This window comes from Stylophora pistillata, chromosome 9 (assembly GCF_964205215.1).
Source record: "Stylophora pistillata chromosome 9, jaStyPist1.2, whole genome shotgun sequence".
Taxonomy (NCBI): Eukaryota; Metazoa; Cnidaria; class Anthozoa; order Scleractinia; family Pocilloporidae; genus Stylophora; species Stylophora pistillata.
The window spans coordinates 14,109,042-14,127,893 of record NC_142527.1 but is presented as its reverse complement, the minus strand read 5'-3'; the positions used below and the strand labels follow the sequence as shown (position 1 = coordinate 14,127,893).

Genomic DNA, 18,852 nt, shown 5'->3' with positions numbered 1-18,852 from the left:
GCCCCGTTTTTTTTTTTGGTCGCGCGGTAGGTGAAAGGAGGGATACTGGTAGCAAGGACACAATTCCCTAATTCCGTTTTTGTGGAATCACTTGACAAACTAATCTAAACAAACTTCTAGTACTATTGAGAAATTTGAGTAAAACCTCTCGCTGGAAATTCTGCGGGCTGTTGAGCATACATAACACTTCGTAATTTTTTATAATCTAGTCAAATTCCGTTTAATTTCTTACTTTTATCTCTTTTGCCTTTCGCTTTTTCTTATGTCCAATTCATTCATCGGGTGTATATGTTATATATTAAATTTTAATTTGAGAACAACTTGAATGCATCTGTTTAGAACAATCAGGGGGTATTTTTTAAGATACAAGGGAAATATCCAGGTTGGCTTATGTCTGGACGCCGATGTTTCAATGACTGCCTGTCCGGAGAAAACTCCAAAGAAAATATTTATATTTCAAATTATCCAACTCCAAGGGAAATGTTTTTAAGATGGCGGCAGGTTTGTGGGAATTCCAACCTCGTTCCCAGCGGTTTCTCGGTCAATATTTTTCAAGATAGCAGCCGGTCTAAAGAAACTTCTGGCACGCTGCAAATCAACAATGGGAAGATCTGGGTATGTAAAGCCGAGGGGGAAAGAATTAAGCGAAACAAAAACACAAATGAAAAATCAATACAAATTCTAGCGGCGGGGATAGTTGCTAGTTATGTTGCTCTTATTGTTACAGCAGACGGTTCATTGAATATATCGTAACGCACGAGCGGGGAACTAAAAGTATCGCGGACAAGATTTAGCTAGTAATGAAAGTTTATAATTATTAGTGAAAAATTCCCCAGGCTTATATTTAGTATGTTTCTACAGCTATATAAAAACGTATCCTTAGTACGATTTTTTCTTAATTCATGGAGTGTAATTCGAAAACATTACGGTGCTGTACACCTAGACATCTCAGTTATGTCATCTTTTTCCCTAACATGTGACTCAACACGTTATTTCAGTCTGCAAGGGTGAGGATAATCATATTATTTTCTCTTTTCGGAAATGAATACTACCATCTCTTTATCTCCTTTCCAGAATTTTCACTGATTTATAATTGACTCGATAACGTAGTTATCAGGAACAATTAACAAAAAACTAATGTAACTGAGAAAGTAGTATGGTTAAGAATCAAATACTTTCCAGGTGACATCTCGTGACCCTTTTCAAATCATAATCAGCTGTGTATCGTGAAAGAGGGCCAGGGAACTACGCTGAGCTACCTTTATAACGCTACAGCTACTGAAGCCTGAAAAAGCAGATCGGCCCTGGCTTTATACCCGTATTCATTTGCTTTGTCATTCAATACTACGGTCCTGCATTGTGCTGAGGCCCGCGTTCTCCATCCGCGATCAAATTCCCTATCACACAGCTCTAAATTCATAATTTTATTCAGAGCGCGTTTGTTTTGCAGAGATATCTGTCGTCCTATCGATATCAGAGGCTTAATCAGTTCACCGAACAGAACATCATAACATTATTTTAGTTAGACTGTTGATTGGTGATTATGCTTTTATCCTATATAAGTTTTCACTATGATGAGCTTTTATTTTTATGCTTACTCTGTTCTCAAATAAGATTTATGAAAATTTACAAGTTTCGTGGGTCTTGTTCTCATGGGACAGCGTCCAGTAGTTGCTTCCAACGATGCTATTTACTGAACCTTTAAAACAAGAAGCTTGTTATTAGAAGACGAATTCTGGTTATCCTGCAAAACCAAAAACACATTAGAGGCAAAAATTCATTTCCTGAACTGCCAATTTTATTTGTGTGGTCTGCAATTCTGATTGGTCGAATATTTAATCTGAGATAAGCAAAACGTGTGCTTTCGTCGACCAAACAGATAACATAATATCCTGTAGAAAAAGTAAGGGCATAATATACTGAAATCAAAGACAACGCCGAACATGGCTACAATCGGAACATTATCAAGCATTTTTTCCCAAAAAATCGAATTAAACTTGCTCATCACGGTACAAATTTCTCACTGTTTATCGATAACAGAAGAAATTCCCTTGACAAGATTTGTAACAGTTCCAACTCCAAGCCAGGGAGTACGACAGTGTGCAGGCCAGGTGGAGGAGAGAGGAGTTTTCCCTTTTTCTTTTCTTTATTTTCTTATAAAAGCAATAAAACTCTCAGCAGTACTCACTTCCTCCAGCCCACGAAAATCAGATTTTTTTTCCGTATTATGTGTCCTTGGCTGACACAAACAGATACAGCATCAGCATGTTGTACAGTAGTAGACTTTCTTTCACATGAAATAATTATGTAATAATTATTGTATTTTACGAGAAAACAAAAATTTTCAATAACATAACTCAAAACAAAAGGCAGAAAAAATGGTTAATAGTTCAAGATTTTTCTCATTTTTACTCTTTTTAGACCAAGAAAATTCATGTCTTTTTTACTTTATTTCACGCTCACGAAGTATTTAATCGTAAATTTTGAAAAGATCAGTCCCTGAGGTTTGATCTGTCAATAATTTATCCTATCGCTGATATTTATTTGCCTTGGTATTCCAAGTTTTTAATATTTTCATAACATTGAATGACAACTGAATTATTTCTCATGTTCTCTTATCTAATAATGACTGCAAAATAAGTATACATGTTTAAAAAAAAAGTCGTATATATTTATAATCACTATCACCTTTCCAAACTTTTTCAAAGCCTCCTGGTGACGCAGAGGCGTAAATCGTTTGTCAATTTTTTCCAGTGTATAATCTGCCAAAACAGCTTCACGTTTTAATCAGTCAAACTTGTACCCTTAGCGTACAACAATTCCTGCGTCACTCCAACATTAGCACAAAGTTATTTCTTGCTCACTTCATATCGTCTTGAAAACCGTTATCTCAAGAAACACTTCAATCATTTGGTACAAAAACAGGATCAGACTTTACTTATTTACTGTCTTGTTTCGATCAAATAGGTCGTTTCACTTCATCAATAACTACTGAGTGCAAATAACACTAAGAAAACCTTAGAAAAGCTTAAATGTTGAAGCAACTGTAAAGAGATGAACGTGTCTTTTATCTTCTATTTTTATTTTAATTTCAATTGATGAAATTGAACAAACAGTTGCCGCCACAAACACGTTACAAAGAACCCTCCTACACTTAATTAAATAACGTTACCAAGCGGACGCTACTAAATCTCCATTAAAAGTAAATAGATACCGCTTTCAACTTCCATTAATCGTGAACACCCGCACCACGAGACCGGATGGTTGTTAACGGTTATAAGTCATAAGTGAATAACAGTCCAACTTAGAAACACCCAGAACCCCAGGTTCAGTTTCACTAAGGTAGCAGAGAAGCGTTCCGCTGTTCAGGCGATATTGGAAGGTAGGCCTTATTTCAAAATATAGAATACTGGTCAATTGGCGTTGTACTTCATGGAATTTGTCTGTAGTTGCGTCAATTTTCGTTTCCTATTTCGCCCTTTCTTTTCTGTTAAAACTTGAACGATTTCCATCTATATGTATGGTCTTACACATGCTTTGATGCTATTTAGAAAATGAAATTTTTGGAGAAGAATTTTGATTTTATCAAGCGGTGCGATATAACAGCAACTCTTCTTAATACACTCAACCGGGCAAATTCGCGGAGGGACTGGTTTCATAGACACGAGTTTACCTAGAAAAATGCCACAGGGATTTTAAAGGGATAAAACAGTACAATTCTGTGACTTTTTACGGTTCCCCTCTGGTACTTTGAAGTCACGAGTCATTAATACTTAGTACAACCGTACGAACTATGTTCATGATAAGTTAATCACTCAGTCAAAATTTAGTTTGATGTAAAAATCTAATTAGCACCTGATCAGAACATATATACTAAAGGGCGGTTAACTACAATCTGGTCACGGGAGCCTGCTTTTCGCTTAAATGCCTCACTGCACTTACACAATGTACTACATAAATTCTGCATCAACCTGTCTAAGTCCCCGCTTATTCAAACTTAGCATCAAAATCTCACTTCTACTTCCTACGTTGCTCCGCCGTAGTGAAGGTCGTTGTTTTGGTTTCAAAGCCGTGAATTTTGACCTAAGTTTTCTCTTCTTAATGTCCTAATGCTTATTCCATCCGCTTTCTTAATTTTACAATTTTTCACTCCGTAGAAACGGATGGAATTTTGAAACGCATAACTTCAAAGAGACATTTTCCTCTTCTTTTGCAATAATATTTAAATAGTTACGTGCTCGATAGTACCGTTTTAAGCAAGTTCATCGAGAAGGTTTTTTGATGATCGATACATCCATTCCTTTATTTTGGATTAAAACGATCACTATGTGGTGATTACATCATGTTGAGATTACACCGGAGATTTTTGTTGAGTACGCTGACGTTCGTGTCAGAGTTCGCCATGAACTAGAGTAAAGTTCTGCTGGAACCTAGCTGAGTTTTTTTAAACTTGACGACCAAAATAAGTCCTTTCAAGAGATTATAAACAGTTTATATTCTCTTCATCCATTGAAGCAGGTCGCCTTGTACCAGATAATCGTAAAGAGTTTTCATTCCCGTAAGCCAGTGGTGCTTCACTGAGCATTTTTTCCCCGTTATTGCTGCGTTCCTCGGGAAAACAGTCTAGTACACGGTCAAAAACTATCGTCACACATGTCACTGGACAATAGGCATGGACGAGTTCAATTTTCTCTGCCTTTGCGTTCCTTAGATTGGACATAAAGATGACATAACTTACATTTCAAAGTTGAACGCTGACATGTCTCCAATTTTTTTGTTACATTTTAATTTTTAGATGACTGTGACTGCTGCTTATATTGGAATCTTGGTTCTCGCATATTCCACTTTTCGGCCCGTGAGTAGTGCATGCAGTGATTGTTATTGCTGCCTCACAACTTATGACCAATGCATGGCCATTTGCGAAGACCCAAATCAATGCACCATCGTTTGTGTTAATAGCAAGGAAAAATGCGAAGAAAAATACTGCAATTTATTGAAGCGGAATCCAGAAGACCGGAGACTAAAAGCAAGTGGTAATGATCTTGTATCGGTTCCAGACCTCGCCAGAGATATCGCACGGGACGATAAGGAGGAGCTGGGGTTGAAATATTGGCTGGATAAAGTTTTATCAAAACGTAAACAAAACATGAAGTATTAACGCCAAAAATGCATAGGTCGTATTTTTTTTCATACTTAGCTTTCTCATAAATTTGTGGAACGAAGAGACGTAACAAGATACTAGATGTGCGTACTATATTGTGCTAAGAGCCTCCATTACTGCTAGAAATAAAGGTGTATTTTGCCCATGAATCTGATCTTTAAATTCGTTGTCTACATAACACATCATTTATGATGCGGACGTTTCCAATGTAATGTCCTGAGAGATTCTGTAGAGGAGGAGTATTTTTGTTCTTCGAAGATGATTTTCGCTACTTTGTTTTGTAGGATAGTTCACTGTTTTGTATTGTTTGTTTCACCCCAAATGATATGACCACAGTCAAAGAGTGCCGGGAAGAATCAGGAAATGGAAGAGTGTCAAGCAACCATGTAATAGTAAAAGAGCCAGGATTTTCTAAATGAGTCCGTGTTGCTGGTTTATCTTGCCTGTGATGCCACTGAGTGTGACTCCCAAATATTTAAAGAAGCTAGCTTCCTTAAAGAGTGATTCGTGTCAAAATACTGCGTCAAATTCAACTCTGATTCCACGTCAAAAATCCCTGTAGCAAACGAAATTTTTGGTCTTCTGTTGTTATGAAGGAGTACGTTATTCTTATTTCCATCACCCCACTTAAATGTTAAAGTGAGTGAACGAGAGTGAAAGGAAACTTATGTAAACGATAATTAAAGACAACTTTGGTTAATGAAAGTGAAATTACATAACTACTTCGAAAAGGTTGGTCATCTTAGGCCTTAAAAACGGAACTTAAATAATCCCATACTTGATGCACATGAACCTATCAGTAAACGCGTATTTGCGCTGCTGTGTCTTTCTGAAAGCCTTTTTCGAAAGGAAGTTCATTGTTTGCTTCTTTTCTCCCTCAGAAGCGACGTTACAAGGATATGATATATCCCTTGCCTGAGTGCAACACACAGTGCACAAGAGTAATTGCTTCATTTTTGCAATAAAATGTTCTCTCTACTTAAGGTACCATTATCAATGAGACTCGATTCGAAAGAAATATTCCAATGGTTAATTCTAAATTTCAACTATGAGAAATCTACCCAAAACCTGTTAATCAACAAACATAAAGAGGACGAAGGTAAATTTTAAATGCGCTTGTAGAATAAAAGTTCTTTACTCGTTAACTTACCCACAAGATGCTATCCACAGTGTGGTCCTAGCAGTGCGCAAAACAAAAACCACAAAATCAACTTTGTATTATATGACCTCGCTTGCCAAAACGTCCTCTATGGCTTAGGCGTGATATATAGCATCAGAGAGTGACTTTCGATGCTCTGACGTTCGCTTCCTTGTTGAGGACTCTGGCTATCGTTCTTTGTCCCTCGATCAGAGGCAAATTGATAAATACTGTCTTTCTTTAACTGTCGGAATAGAACTCTCTGAGGCTATTAAAGTCTAGCTTTCCACGTAGCTAATTTAAAGATCGTAATCCATTAAAAAAAAAATACAGCATATTTATTCGATGACATAATGATTTGATCGACTTAGAAATAGGGCGCTTTTCCCTAAATAAGAGTTTGCTTGTTTTAGTTTTGTTCGTTTTTCGTTGTTTGTTTGTTTATTTATTTGTCTGTTTGTTTGTTTGTAAGAATGTTTTCTTGGCGCTTTTTTTTAAATAGTTCGTTCCATTTTCGTTCGTTCGTTTACTCCTTTTATTTTATTACTTGTCTGTTACTAATGGAAACGACTTAGGTCACTTTAATCTGTTTGTCTTTGATCAGCAAATTATTGAACTGTCTGCGAGTACTCACAACTGATCGCCTGTAGTTCTGCTGTTAGCCATCAATCGACGATTTTTCTAAAATGAATTCTAGTAAGAAATACAACATTTTTTTTCTCCTAAGTCTGATTACCAGAAGTCAAAAGAAGCAAATCTTTCTGTCGTGTTCCGATTATAAGAATTCTACTCATTATGTGCGATAGCATGTCCCACGACGCGGGTGGGATTAAACGTTTTCACCTTTGACAAATTGAACTGGCTTATATTAATTTTCCCTCAAGAAATTCAGTCTCAATACATTGCACAAGGGAATGCCAATTAAAAGCAGTAGATTAGAGGCTCAGACAGTAATCTACGTAACTTTGTGCTCTCCGCATTGGTAATTTAAATACCTCTGCAGAATTTAAATTGGATTTTTATCCCTACGCGCAAATCAAAACCACAAAAAATCTATTTTCCTACATGTTTGTCATTGCTATTTCAATTAACAATCGAGAACCCAAATTTTCGCTCTTAAGTTCAATCGGTATATTTTGGAAGTGTCTTATCTTAGTCGGTGTATTAAGAACTGTAGTGGTATAAAGCTGCAGCGAATAAGCGAAATCCTATTACTTTCTAAATCTTCAGACGATTCAGAACACGGTCATCAACCCTAAATGACCGATCTAAATTAGTGAAGGACTTTTAAGCAAAGCGGCGTTGTTCCAATTGCGTCTTGTTTACGCGGTTAATTAAATCCTTGTGCGAATCAAAGATCGTGGCATTAGAGACAAATGTCTTATTTAACTTACAACTACTTTCCGTCTTATTTAATAGGTCTTGTATCTGTGACGCAAGAAGATTCTGTGAGGTCATGATCATTTATGAACAACATTGTCCGATTTCACCCAATCGTTTCATAAAATGATGGTCTGATAAAAGAACAATAAACTTATTTGGGTCTGATCCAATTGTTCATCTTTGTTGGCCAAAGAGAAATCTGTTCTTGATCTTAGAGTCAGTGACATAGAGCCATCTTCCCACGCAGTTATGCTTGCGTTATTCACACGCATCATTTTCGAGACTGTTTGGAATAACATAATGCTAAGAAGGAATTAGAGATATTTCAAACAGTTGGGAAATTACCCCGTATGCAAACAGAATTTGAGCAAGATTTCATTGCTTGAAAGAGTTGGTACATTCTTGAAGTTCTTGGTCCAGAATATTTCAAATTCTGCTGATCACAAATACTTTGACCTATTTTGAAGTGGCTCGCTATTTAGCAGCCACAGTCTTCATATTGTTAGCAGTAAAATATTGATCACGCAAATTAGCTAAGAGTTATTATGAATGCACATTGAAGTGCCATATTGTTATTGTAAAATTTCTCCTAATTTCGACACTTGACGGTGTTGTATTCGGCGCCAAAAACCTCCTGTAAGAGCTGGAGAGTGATAAGAACGATTGTCAGCGATTGAAGAGTGTTCTTGTTGACTGTCATCTTGTTTATCAGCGTTTGCCGCCTTTGTGTCGATCATGAACTGTCACGACAGCGTTATAATCAATTGTTATGGAAATTTACGGCGAATATTTATCGCAACAACGGAACCGTCTTTGTTCAACACGTTCTTTAGGTATTTCCCAAAAGCCTATTTACTGTTTGCTTATTTTCAAAATAAAAGACATGTTTAGGCAGGTCCGATTAGACCATACTTATTTTCGCCCACTCTGAATTCCTAAGTATATATGCAACACGATCTTTACCCTGAATTGATCGCAAGGACGATGAGCTCATAGAGAGTTCATGCACTGTACAGGACAGAGTAAGTGCGTCCTCTACAAACTCTACACCCTGCTTGTAGTAGGTTTTAATTAGCACTAATGGCGGCACTTAACTTCATAATCGATGACTAACTAGCAAAACATCGATGTTGTTCTAGCAGAGCAGACATACCTCGATAGAGTCTGAGTTTCAGCATTTCTTGACTGGTCGGATCAACTCTGGTGGGGTGTTTTGACATGCTAACAGGTGAGCTTTTTAACTTGCAGTAAGATTAATAATACAAGCAGTGCTTTGAATTTTACCTGTTTTTCCTTGGCCCGTAAATATTATATGGATTACAGAAAGAAAACCAGCGGATTGATATTTGTTGTAAACTGTCTTCAAAGAGATTTAAGCGATCGCCTACCGAAAACTAGCGCCAGTTATCACGACATATCGTGTATATGTCTTCGTGCGGTGTCTCAGCACATTTAATTGGTGATAACCAAATTATGGCGCTGCAAGATACTGAGTTTATAGCGATGGATAATCTCAAATCCTCAGTTAAGTACCTTGTACTGAGCAAAGGAAACCGTACAAAATCCGATTCAATGGGTTTTGCTTCTCAAGGCCGTGGTTTAAAGGAAATATACGATACACGTGTCGTAGTTTATTTTGACATCACAACATATTGCAAGGATCTGTACAGGTCTCAGAGTGCAATCAAGAAACCGTGACACTAGAGGTGTAGTAGTCGATCTGCAGTTGCAAGTTTTACTGTTACTAAATACTACGTGCACAATGAGTGCCAATTTTCTTTTCGACTGGCCCGAATTCGAAAAGTACTTGCTTTAATTTCCGACCGAGTATGTTTACCACTTGGGAACTGCATGCTTAATAGACTTGTAAGAGTTTGATCTATATAATGCAGAAAAGCCTTTGTTTCACCGACAATCACGCCACTTCCCTGGCAGAAAACCTTTAACCGCGCGATCAATAATGGTTTAATCACTACCAGCTCAAACAAAGGTGACCTGTGAGGCATGGCATATGAATGACAACAAGACCAACTCCATGTTTTTCAGACAGTAGCACACCTGTGACGATTAGCTAGCCACGTGGTTTTGCAGATGTGTGAATACTGTTTGTTTAGCGGACACGTGCGTTTTTATGGACCAGCGGACTTATTCCAAGCTTCAGAAGGTTTCTGTTGCGTCGAAATGCTCACTTTTTGAGTATATATATATGTCTGTGAGGACTCCTTTTATCCTGCAACTACATCAGTACGACTAGAAATAGCTGGTTAGTATAGTTTGCAATATTGTGCTATCTACGTGCTTCATCTGTGCTCTATAAGCTATTTCAGTTAAGCCACCTTGTTACAGTATAATTAACTTTCTACCGAACAAAAAAGCTGAACATAAATTTGAAACGATTTGTTTTGTGTTGAGCGCAGTCCCCGATTCAGCTGCCTCAAAGGCCATAGTACATGTATTCGCCGATAATCGATTTCTTCGAGGAAAATGGAGCAATACTGTTTCAAATATCATGAATAAGATGTTCTCGGCGTTTTAGAGTATTGTATTGGGTTCCGAACATTTCCAAAAATGACTAATGTTTGCTGCAGCACAGGTGCTGAATTGTTATAAGAATCTTTGGTTAGTTGTATTATTCATCTTTCTGTTTGAAAATTTCATATTCATTTTGAATTTAAGAAATCTCTCTCTTTGTGGTCAATACGATTTGAGAGAGCACTAATTCAACTCTTCGAATACACGAGAGCCATATTTTTTGTCAAGTCTGACATCATCCGTAACGCAAGTCTCTCAGTTTGAACGAAAATATAGTGAAATATGCATGCTTCCGAAATGGGTGGTGTTCAGCTTCCTATCTATGATCATTATAACGCGATATAGCCCGTGTACAGCCACCACGGGGCGGCTGTACACAGGCTAAACGCGATAGCTCTTTAGCAAAATAAAATTATCTCTTCGTGGTCAAAAAAAAAAGTTAAAGGTTGATTTGAAAGGAAAAGCTAGTGAAGGCGATATCTAAGGAAGTCCTACTCTGAATAGTAAAAAGAGGCAAGTAACTTTGCATGCAAATGAAGTTTTTCATCAACGCACTAATTGTATTTATAAAAGAGAGACTATGGCTCAAGGGCATGTATCCTCGTTTTTCCCACGCGAAATTTATGCGCAGAACGTTCCACAGTATTTCCAAAATTTGTCGTTTCACCTCTTAATTTCCTTGTCTACTTTTTGGTCTGTTATAATTAATGATATCCCTAACGTCATCATTACAGGTGATGGTGGAACGAGCTATGTATTTCTTGAACTGAAACTCGTTTATTTAGACTAAAAGAGTTATTCACACTTTTTCCTTAGTGTAATGTAGGTGCACGTGTTTCGTTGTACAGCGTTCAGAGTATTTTATCTTTGCACCAGACATCTGTAAGAAAAAAACTCATCAAGGCACATTTTGAGTTTTTCCTCGGGCTTGAATGCTGCAATCTCCATTAGTTCTGAAACGGCCAGTACCTTTAATCAATTTGGATCTGTTGTTTACGAAATAACGGCTGGGTTCGTTTTCGGTGGTCGGTTTTTAAACAGTATCTTTATTTACGGTTCGTCCAGTACCAGCTGCCGTGTTAAGTTTGTTCAGCTGTGGAGCATAGATAAGAATCCTCCACTGACCCTCCCTTTCAGAGTTGCTCGGCATTCTCCCGATTTTTTAGTACCTTATTGACAGATTATACAAAAAGCTGTTTTGAGATTTCCTAAGTCATTTAAGGCCAGTCAAGATACTTACGAGTTCTGCCAATGTTAACACGGTTATCTGTTGGCACCTAACAGCTCTCAGCACGAACGTGTTCACTTGACTATGTTTTGCCAATAGAACAGCATGAGACGACAATTGAAAGTTAACCACAAAAAGTTATGATCCTTCTATAAAGTTCCGTGAATCAACAAGTCGAGTTTGGACCTGTGGCAGAGACTTACAGTTCGTGTGTTACACTCGCCTTAGTTAGTTCATAGTCAATCAACAAGTCGAGTTTGGACCTGTGGCAGAGACTTACAGTTCGCGTGTTACACCCGACCTAGCTAACTCATAGCAGAAAAAAACTTATCTAATACTGAGGCATGTGAATTTAGAATATACCAATCCAAAAACTCTGAGCATTTTGGTATACAATCATATTCCTCCACGTTTGCGTTGATCCATGTATATAGTTGAGCGAATCGCGGTCATCGCTTTCATGTGCAAGGTTTCCATTCAAACTGTCGATTTGATAGGACTGGTTTGTTTGGTTTGTTTAAGTAATATTATTGATCGTAGATAAGGAAAAGAGGACGCTGAAAATTTTATAGATGGCAGCTTTATTGATTTATGAATATGATTAAGCAAGGAATATATCAGATTTATATTGACTGCTTCGTAATATTATGTGACATCCAGAGGACGTCTGATCACCGCCTTCCTCAATTCCCTGAATTAGAATTCACACAAATCACAATCGGAGAGAATACAACTTTACTTTATTATAACAAATATCTTTCACTGCGGACCGTGAACATGACTTTTTAATTCGTGTTTCGTGCTTGTACCATGAATTGTTTAAACAGCATGGGGCATTTCTATTTTTTAGCCAAATTGCCGGCGTAAGTGATCAATCAATCAAGCTCAGAAGCCGACAACATGTTCACCAATACTTTTGTCCCAAAGTTCAGTTTTGTCTCGCAAAAGCTGCATATGACGAGACTCGGGAATGTTTAAGAGTGCTAGGTAACGCTTTTAAAGTACTGCAACTGATTAAGAATGATAAGATTTCATGGCAACAGATCCGCTGGAACCATCGATCTCTTGGGTAGACTTATAAAAGAAATTCCCATATTCCTAACCGACAAGTGTTCGCGGAAATAAATCGTTTCTACTAGCGCTCCTTCCTCTGTAACGTGAAGGGTAGAAGCCTGTAGATATAAGATAGAGTCAGTTCACGGGCATAAGTTCTAGTATGATCTTTTGAACTTTTTTGCGCCCGATAATTAACCCTTTGGCCCTGTTCATTTTCCTCAGCCAACTCACGCTTGCTCAGTTCAAATATTATTGTTGTCAGTCTAGTGCTGTTGATCAGAAAAACTCCACAATAAGGAACACGGTCACGAAATTTCAAGAGATGCACCCCACAAATGTAAACGGAAAATACGAAGCTGAGTCGGATCCAGGTGAAAACCGACATTTGCACCTTGCATGTCATATTGTAGCCGATGACTATCAATATTTCCGACCGCGATTATATTTTTTTGTGAGGTGAACATGAAGCTCTCCAAAGATCGACGTAAAGGCGTGGGGTGTTATCAGTTTTTTCCAATCAAGCATTTTCAGTGCTCTCGCGAATCACAAATTTCTTCACAGTCAGTTAGCACTCTTGAAAATAGGTTAACGGGCTTATTTTTGCCCTCGGATAACCAATCTATGAGTTTCCTCCGAACTTTTAAAGATCAGATGATCGACTACTATTCCTTATTACAGAGTTCCAGAGTCCAGTAATCATGTGACAGCATCTCAAAGTCCATGCCTATGTCGAGCGGCGACTTCAGGTGAGACTCATCCTAGTCGCCGCAGGGTTACCATAACCAGTCGGACTATCGCGCACACATGGACTGATAACCGGTTATTTTGAGCCCGGTTCTGATATCTAGGACTATTTTAACACTTAACAGCTTCCGGGAAACAAGGTAAACTTGCACTTTGTGTGATCGCAGTTATCTCCTCGAGCACTCTGGAAAGGTATTGAAAATGTCGTCCAGTCGATAAAGAAAAAAATGTCATGCATTCTTGTGTCCAAGAACACGAGCAGATACCGACATGTGAGGATTTTCTCGTTCTTTCTAAGACATCATATCAAGGTAAATGCGTCTTGTTCTGTTTTCACTTGAAAATACTTAACAACAAGGCCTTTAAAATCGCCCCATAGCACAAATTCTTCTCCTATTAGTCATTAAAAAATCCACATCACGCCCTCTTGGAAAGGTTACATTTCCAAACGTTGCTCAATGCAATGACGGAAACTGGATTAAAAAAATTGTGATAAGGCAGTTCTAAGCTAAATTCTGTAATATAGGCAATTATCACTGTAGTAGAGACAAGAAATTGATTTCATTTTATCATTCTATATACTGAATGATAGACTTTAGACAAAGCCTCTTTTCGTGATTAACGAGACTTGCTTACGTCAGCTATAATAAACAGGAAATTGTCTGACTTAAGGCCAAGGTTTTCATCATACGTGTAATTCCATCAAGCCTAAAATACATTAATATTCTCGAGTTTTTTGAATGGCATTGTTCATAACAAACATTCGTGTGATAGAAATTCTAGCTTTATACGCGATGTAACTTTAAATGAAGAGTGTGAATTTACTCAATTAATTTCTCACCTCCTCGTCTTTAGAGCGCGGTCCACTAGGGCAGCTTATAAAACTGCTATTCTGTTTTTTCTTCGATTTGATCAGTGGCCTCTGGGAAAAATTCTAAGAATTCCCTTTGTTGAAGGTCAAGGCTCAGACGTTTTCAAGTACGAAAATAGGAACAAGTTTTCGAATCATGAACTTGCCAGCTTGAGGCTTTTTTTTACATATTCGAATTCGCTCTGCTGGTAATCGTGTACAAAACCACAACATATTGCTTGATAATTGGCCATCTTTGTCTTAATTCTGTGTCTCGCCATCAAAAACAATGTTTAACATTGTGTTTTTCCGGACGGTTTCCGACAACGCCATTTCCTATCATTCTTTCGCCGATAGTCACACATATTATTTACGAATCCCTATGATTTACACAAAATCGAACTTGACCTGACCTTCATCTTTAGTCTCCGGTGCACGCCAACGACTGAACAACATAAACATTCCTGCACAAGTTTTTACCTGATCTGGCATCATCAGTAGGTTATAATCTTGATGTTTTTTAAATCAATTAACTCTAGCTGTAAGCGAATTACTTACGACAATTTAAAAGCAGGCGCTGATTCCCTTAAAACGCCTCAGGGCTTTAAAGATTTGAGGTTTCTGTCTGTGTGTGTGTCATTTGATCAAACTGGACCCTCACTTATTCTTGTGAAGGTCATTTCCTATGATAAACATAAAAGCAAAAGGAAAAGAAGTAAAAATAACAGACGACTCCTTATCTTAACGTCCGTGATCACTCATACTTTTCGTCGTATTTTGTTTAAACTTAATAGTACTATGCTGATATTTTAAGCCGATTTATCTTTATTTTTTCACCACCGACTATACATTCCTGTGGTTTATTCTATCTTCAACTGAGCGTTCTATCTGTTCAAATGTTGATTTGCACATTTTAACGTGGATCCTTTATATTACGACATTACTGCTCACGCATTTGTTATTATGTCAAATTTCTGTTCAGTCAAATGTCTAGAGGCACGGCGCTCGAAACGAATGCATGGTGAATGACAATCCATATATTTTTATTCTCCGGAAGACATCTACCAACTTGCTATCCATTAAAAATGTACAAATTTTACCTAAGGTACCTTGCCGTCAGTAAAGCTTTTTTACCAAGTAACAGACTATCATGCGGAACCCTTGAAAATGTCTTTTGTTTGAGTCCCGGCTCCATCAAATGATCGTTGTCATCATTAATGACTAAAGGAAGTTTTCCGTCATCAATACAACCTGTTAAACTAGTTTATAGTATAAATAACGATATGGTACAAAACGTTAACACTGAACCAGTAAAACACGGTTGACTTTATACACTTCTCGAGACCGTGACATTTCAAGCAGCAGCTATTATGTAAACTATTATTTTCTAAACAACTTTTCTACCAAAAAGTGTATCAGTGCGTTCTTATCACCTGGATTGATTATTGCAGTGGAGAATCAGAGGCCGGTCACCTCATTTAGTAGTGTCAATAACCAGACTTGCCTTCGTATAACAAAGACAGCCTTTGTACGAATGAAATCTAGTTCCTACCTGTACTTACTGAGAAATTTCCTCCTTTTTCATATACAGACTGTTTGACACACATGGGGCACAAAATGAACAAGTGTTGCAGGATCCGGTATCTTCTTCTGCTGGCATCTTTAACTGGATTCATGAATCTTGTTTACCTAACGTTCCTCGCCGACCTGAGGGATACTCTCGAGCTTTACACAATGCAACGTTCTTCGTCAAGCGTCCTTCGAAGACAGATAGCAAGCATCCAGATAGACGCGGATATCAAAGCTGCCACGGGACCAAGTTTAAGCTACCTGGAACTACTGAATTTAGATTTGAAAGAGCTGGTTCAAAGATACATGGCATCTTCACAAACTATTGCTAAACAGTATGAACTCAACAACTTGCAAGAGGAACCGCAGGAAGAACAAATACTTGTAAATCACTTTCATCTTTCCCGTTGCCTTCCGGTTCCATTTCTCTTAATCATGGTTCACTCAAATCCTGTTAACTTCATGGATAGAGAATCCATACGTTTGTCGTGGGGTCGAGAAGATAATCCAGTAAATCAGGGCAGTTGGACAAGTTCTGAGAGGTATTTACCGTACTTGTTTTGTTTTATTCAGGAAGTCAGCCACTCCACACTATTCCACTACTGCTACACGCAATCGCGTGCTTTTCACCCTTTTGTGGGCACGTAACTATGACTGGCGTGGCGTGGGTGGAGAGGAAGGCAGAGAGAGAAAAAGATGGTTTCCTCTATCTCTGAGACTTTCCTGAGGGAAAAGTGATTTGGCGATGAATTATCTTACCTCCATCTCCTACCCAATACCCATATAAGGGTCTTGCTGATTCGGGAATTGGGAATGCATACGTCGTCAAAAACGACAAATTTGCTTCTACCTTCTGTTTTACAATTAAGGCTATCATGATTTAGAGGAATATCACCCTTTGTAACAATATTTCCAGAAAATGTGCGCATGATTTAATTATAGTATACAGATCGTAGAGCTATTTTTTCATCGTTTCTTTTTCCGTTTATGAACTCCTTGGGAAGTGTAAATCAACATCAACATCAACCACAACCGCAGCTGAGAGGGCTCACGAAAATGCCTAATGCACGTTAAGGTTCGTTTATGCCCGCCACTACTTAGTTTTCGGAAGATGTCTCCCTTCCAAATGAATAGCAAAAATTCTTTCCGTGACTCGTGGCCTGTCTCGCAACCAAGAAGAACTGATTGTTGAGCCTTCATCCCATAACAATGTCTGCAGCAGCCAATATCATTTACTGAGTCCACAGTTTTAACAAGCAAATCTCAGATCTGATAAAACCGAGAATGTGCCTCGTCATAAGTTTACAATGATGAGCCAAAGCCATAAATATGTCAGCATGTCAGCGTAACTACTTCGTGAAAACTGATAAAATGGCCCATTACTAGAATATTTGTGCAAAGGGTTTCTGCTGAATGCCAGCGGTGTGTCTTTGGGAATACTCCAACTGCGTAGGCAGTTGTGAGCATTTTCGAAATGCCCCGCATATATAATGCAAAAGTTTAATCCAAAAGTTTAATCCAAAAGTTTATATACGGCCGGATTTATGATTCTTTGGCGGTAAATAGGTCGAAAAATGTTCTTAAGATATTTTAAGGAAATTTTGTCATTTTTAAGACGTCTTTCCGTCTGATTTTTGATCACTTGACTTCATGTTCCCTCGCACTGTGATAAACCCGCATTATTGGAAGGTAATTGGATTTCATGATACTAAAAAACATCTAGTCCCATACCTTTGCCATAAAATGAATAAGCAGACTCGTCGCCTCGAAAAAAAAAAAATAGAAAAAAAGTACGTCTTATTTAGTTGACCAAACCTGCTGGTTCAGTTAACAAAACAACAATATTTTGTGACTTGTTTACTCGCAATGATTTCACTTTTTCGCTATATCATAATAACTATACTTCCTCGGTGTTACTTCTCGTAGGCACGCACAGACAAATCAGTCCACATCATAAAATAAGGATTTTAAGCCACCTGTAAATTCGATTTATGATGGTAATAGGACCAAGTGGGGTCCAATTTGCTCTGTAAGCATACGAGTGATTTACAAAGTCGCACGACCGCGAAACGGGACTTCGATTTGTCAATCACGGGTATGATTACAAAACAGAAACCTGCGGTGCTGCCTCGGTGGGGATGATTATGGTTTATCAACAGAAATTTACCACCGTAGAGAGTTCTAAAGCTGACGTTCCGAGTGTTATCCCTTCGTTAGAGCGTATAGAAGAATTGTGCGTTGCGTGTGTCAGTTGATAAAACTAGAACGCGATTAAATATCACAAACAGTTTATTGTACGTTTACAAACCTCTTCAGCAGTTTGACGCTTTATGGAATGAGAACCTTTCGTTTTTTCCTTCAATTAGATCTTGGAAAACAGTTTTCTTGGTTGGGAAAACGAATAGTTCCAAGCTGAACAATCTGCTGAGGCAAGAAGCTCAAGTTTACAAGGACATTGTCATAGGAGATTTTCTTGACACATACCGTAACCTGTCTTTAAAGACTTTACTAGGTCTTCAGTGGACCTCACGTTATTGCAAACCTAAGTATATTCTCAAGACAGACGATGACTGCTACGTGAACGTTCTATCGCTTGTTCAGTGGCTACAAGAATATCACGTGACCAATGGATCAAGGCCGCTATACGCGGGTAATATTCAGAGGGACATGGAAGTTGTGAGAGATAAAACTAATCGTTATTACGTATCGGTGATGGACGTCAGTAGACACAAGTACCCACCATATGCCTCAGGTGGGGGTTACGTGTTCAGCGCAAATCTCTTGCCCAGACTTCTCATCGCGTCTCAGGAGGTTCCTATCATACCAGTTGAAGATGCTTGTTTTGGGCTCTATATGCAGCACATCGGTATCAAGCCACTCCATAACAATAAAATTTTGCCGTATGTCTTCTGTGATGGCAAGGAGAACAGTTTGAACGAGAGACCATTATGTCATTTACGCGATCCGCTTGTGTTACATGGCATCAGGGACATTCTTCAGATACAGACTCATTATAACGTCTTGTTAATGACGTTTCTTCCAACAATCTGCTCGTACGTAGATAATCAGTCATTTAGCAGAAACTTTCAACAATCGTGTTAACTTGTAGATAATGTACAAACTATAAGGAATTAAATTATTGTCATCTACGTTTCATGCGAAAATTTGTAATAAAATTATAATTCAAAACG

At 38.1% G+C, this 18,852-nt stretch overlaps 2 protein-coding genes and 1 long non-coding RNA gene across 14 annotated transcripts in view; 2 read left to right on the top strand and 1 right to left on the bottom strand.

Annotated features, from left to right (window-relative positions):
• LOC148723467 (uncharacterized) overlaps positions 1 to 15,787 on the bottom strand; it is a 25,040-nt gene extending 9,253 nt beyond the window's left edge. For 2 of the 7 annotated variants that reach the window (XR_015991459.1, XR_015991463.1), the window contains exon 1: positions 7,694 to 8,541. This is a non-coding gene — a long non-coding RNA (uncharacterized LOC148723467). The other 5 variants (XR_015991457.1, XR_015991461.1, XR_015991458.1 and 2 more) reach the window with 5 other exon arrangements.
• On the top strand, positions 375 to 5,310 carry LOC111334903 (uncharacterized). Of its 2 annotated transcripts, none has more exons than XM_088732445.1 (2): positions 375 to 615; positions 4,796 to 5,310. In XM_088732445.1, the coding sequence occupies exons 1-2, from the start codon at positions 391 to 393 to the stop codon at positions 5,156 to 5,158; spliced, it is 588 nt and encodes a 195-aa protein (XP_088588571.1). In that variant the 5' UTR covers positions 375 to 390; the 3' UTR covers positions 5,159 to 5,310. The 2 variants fall into 2 exon arrangements, 1 of the variants encoding a protein (XP_088588571.1); XR_002695283.2 differs by lacking the exon at positions 375 to 615 and adding an exon at positions 3,040 to 3,382.
• On the top strand, positions 8,557 to 18,852 carry LOC111334901 (beta-1,3-galactosyltransferase 5). Of its 5 annotated transcripts, none has more exons than XM_022940721.2 (4): positions 8,557 to 8,704; positions 8,825 to 8,910; positions 15,684 to 16,203; positions 18,028 to 18,852. In XM_022940721.2, exons 2-4 carry the CDS (start codon positions 8,901 to 8,903, stop codon positions 18,761 to 18,763), a joined length of 1,266 nt encoding a protein of 421 aa, XP_022796456.1. In that variant the 5' UTR covers positions 8,557 to 8,704; positions 8,825 to 8,900; the 3' UTR covers positions 18,764 to 18,852. The 5 variants fall into 5 exon arrangements, with proteins under 5 accessions (XP_022796456.1, XP_022796457.1, XP_088588566.1 ...); XM_022940722.2 differs by having other exon boundaries at positions 8,574 to 8,704; positions 8,822 to 8,910; XM_088732440.1 differs by having other exon boundaries at positions 8,594 to 8,910.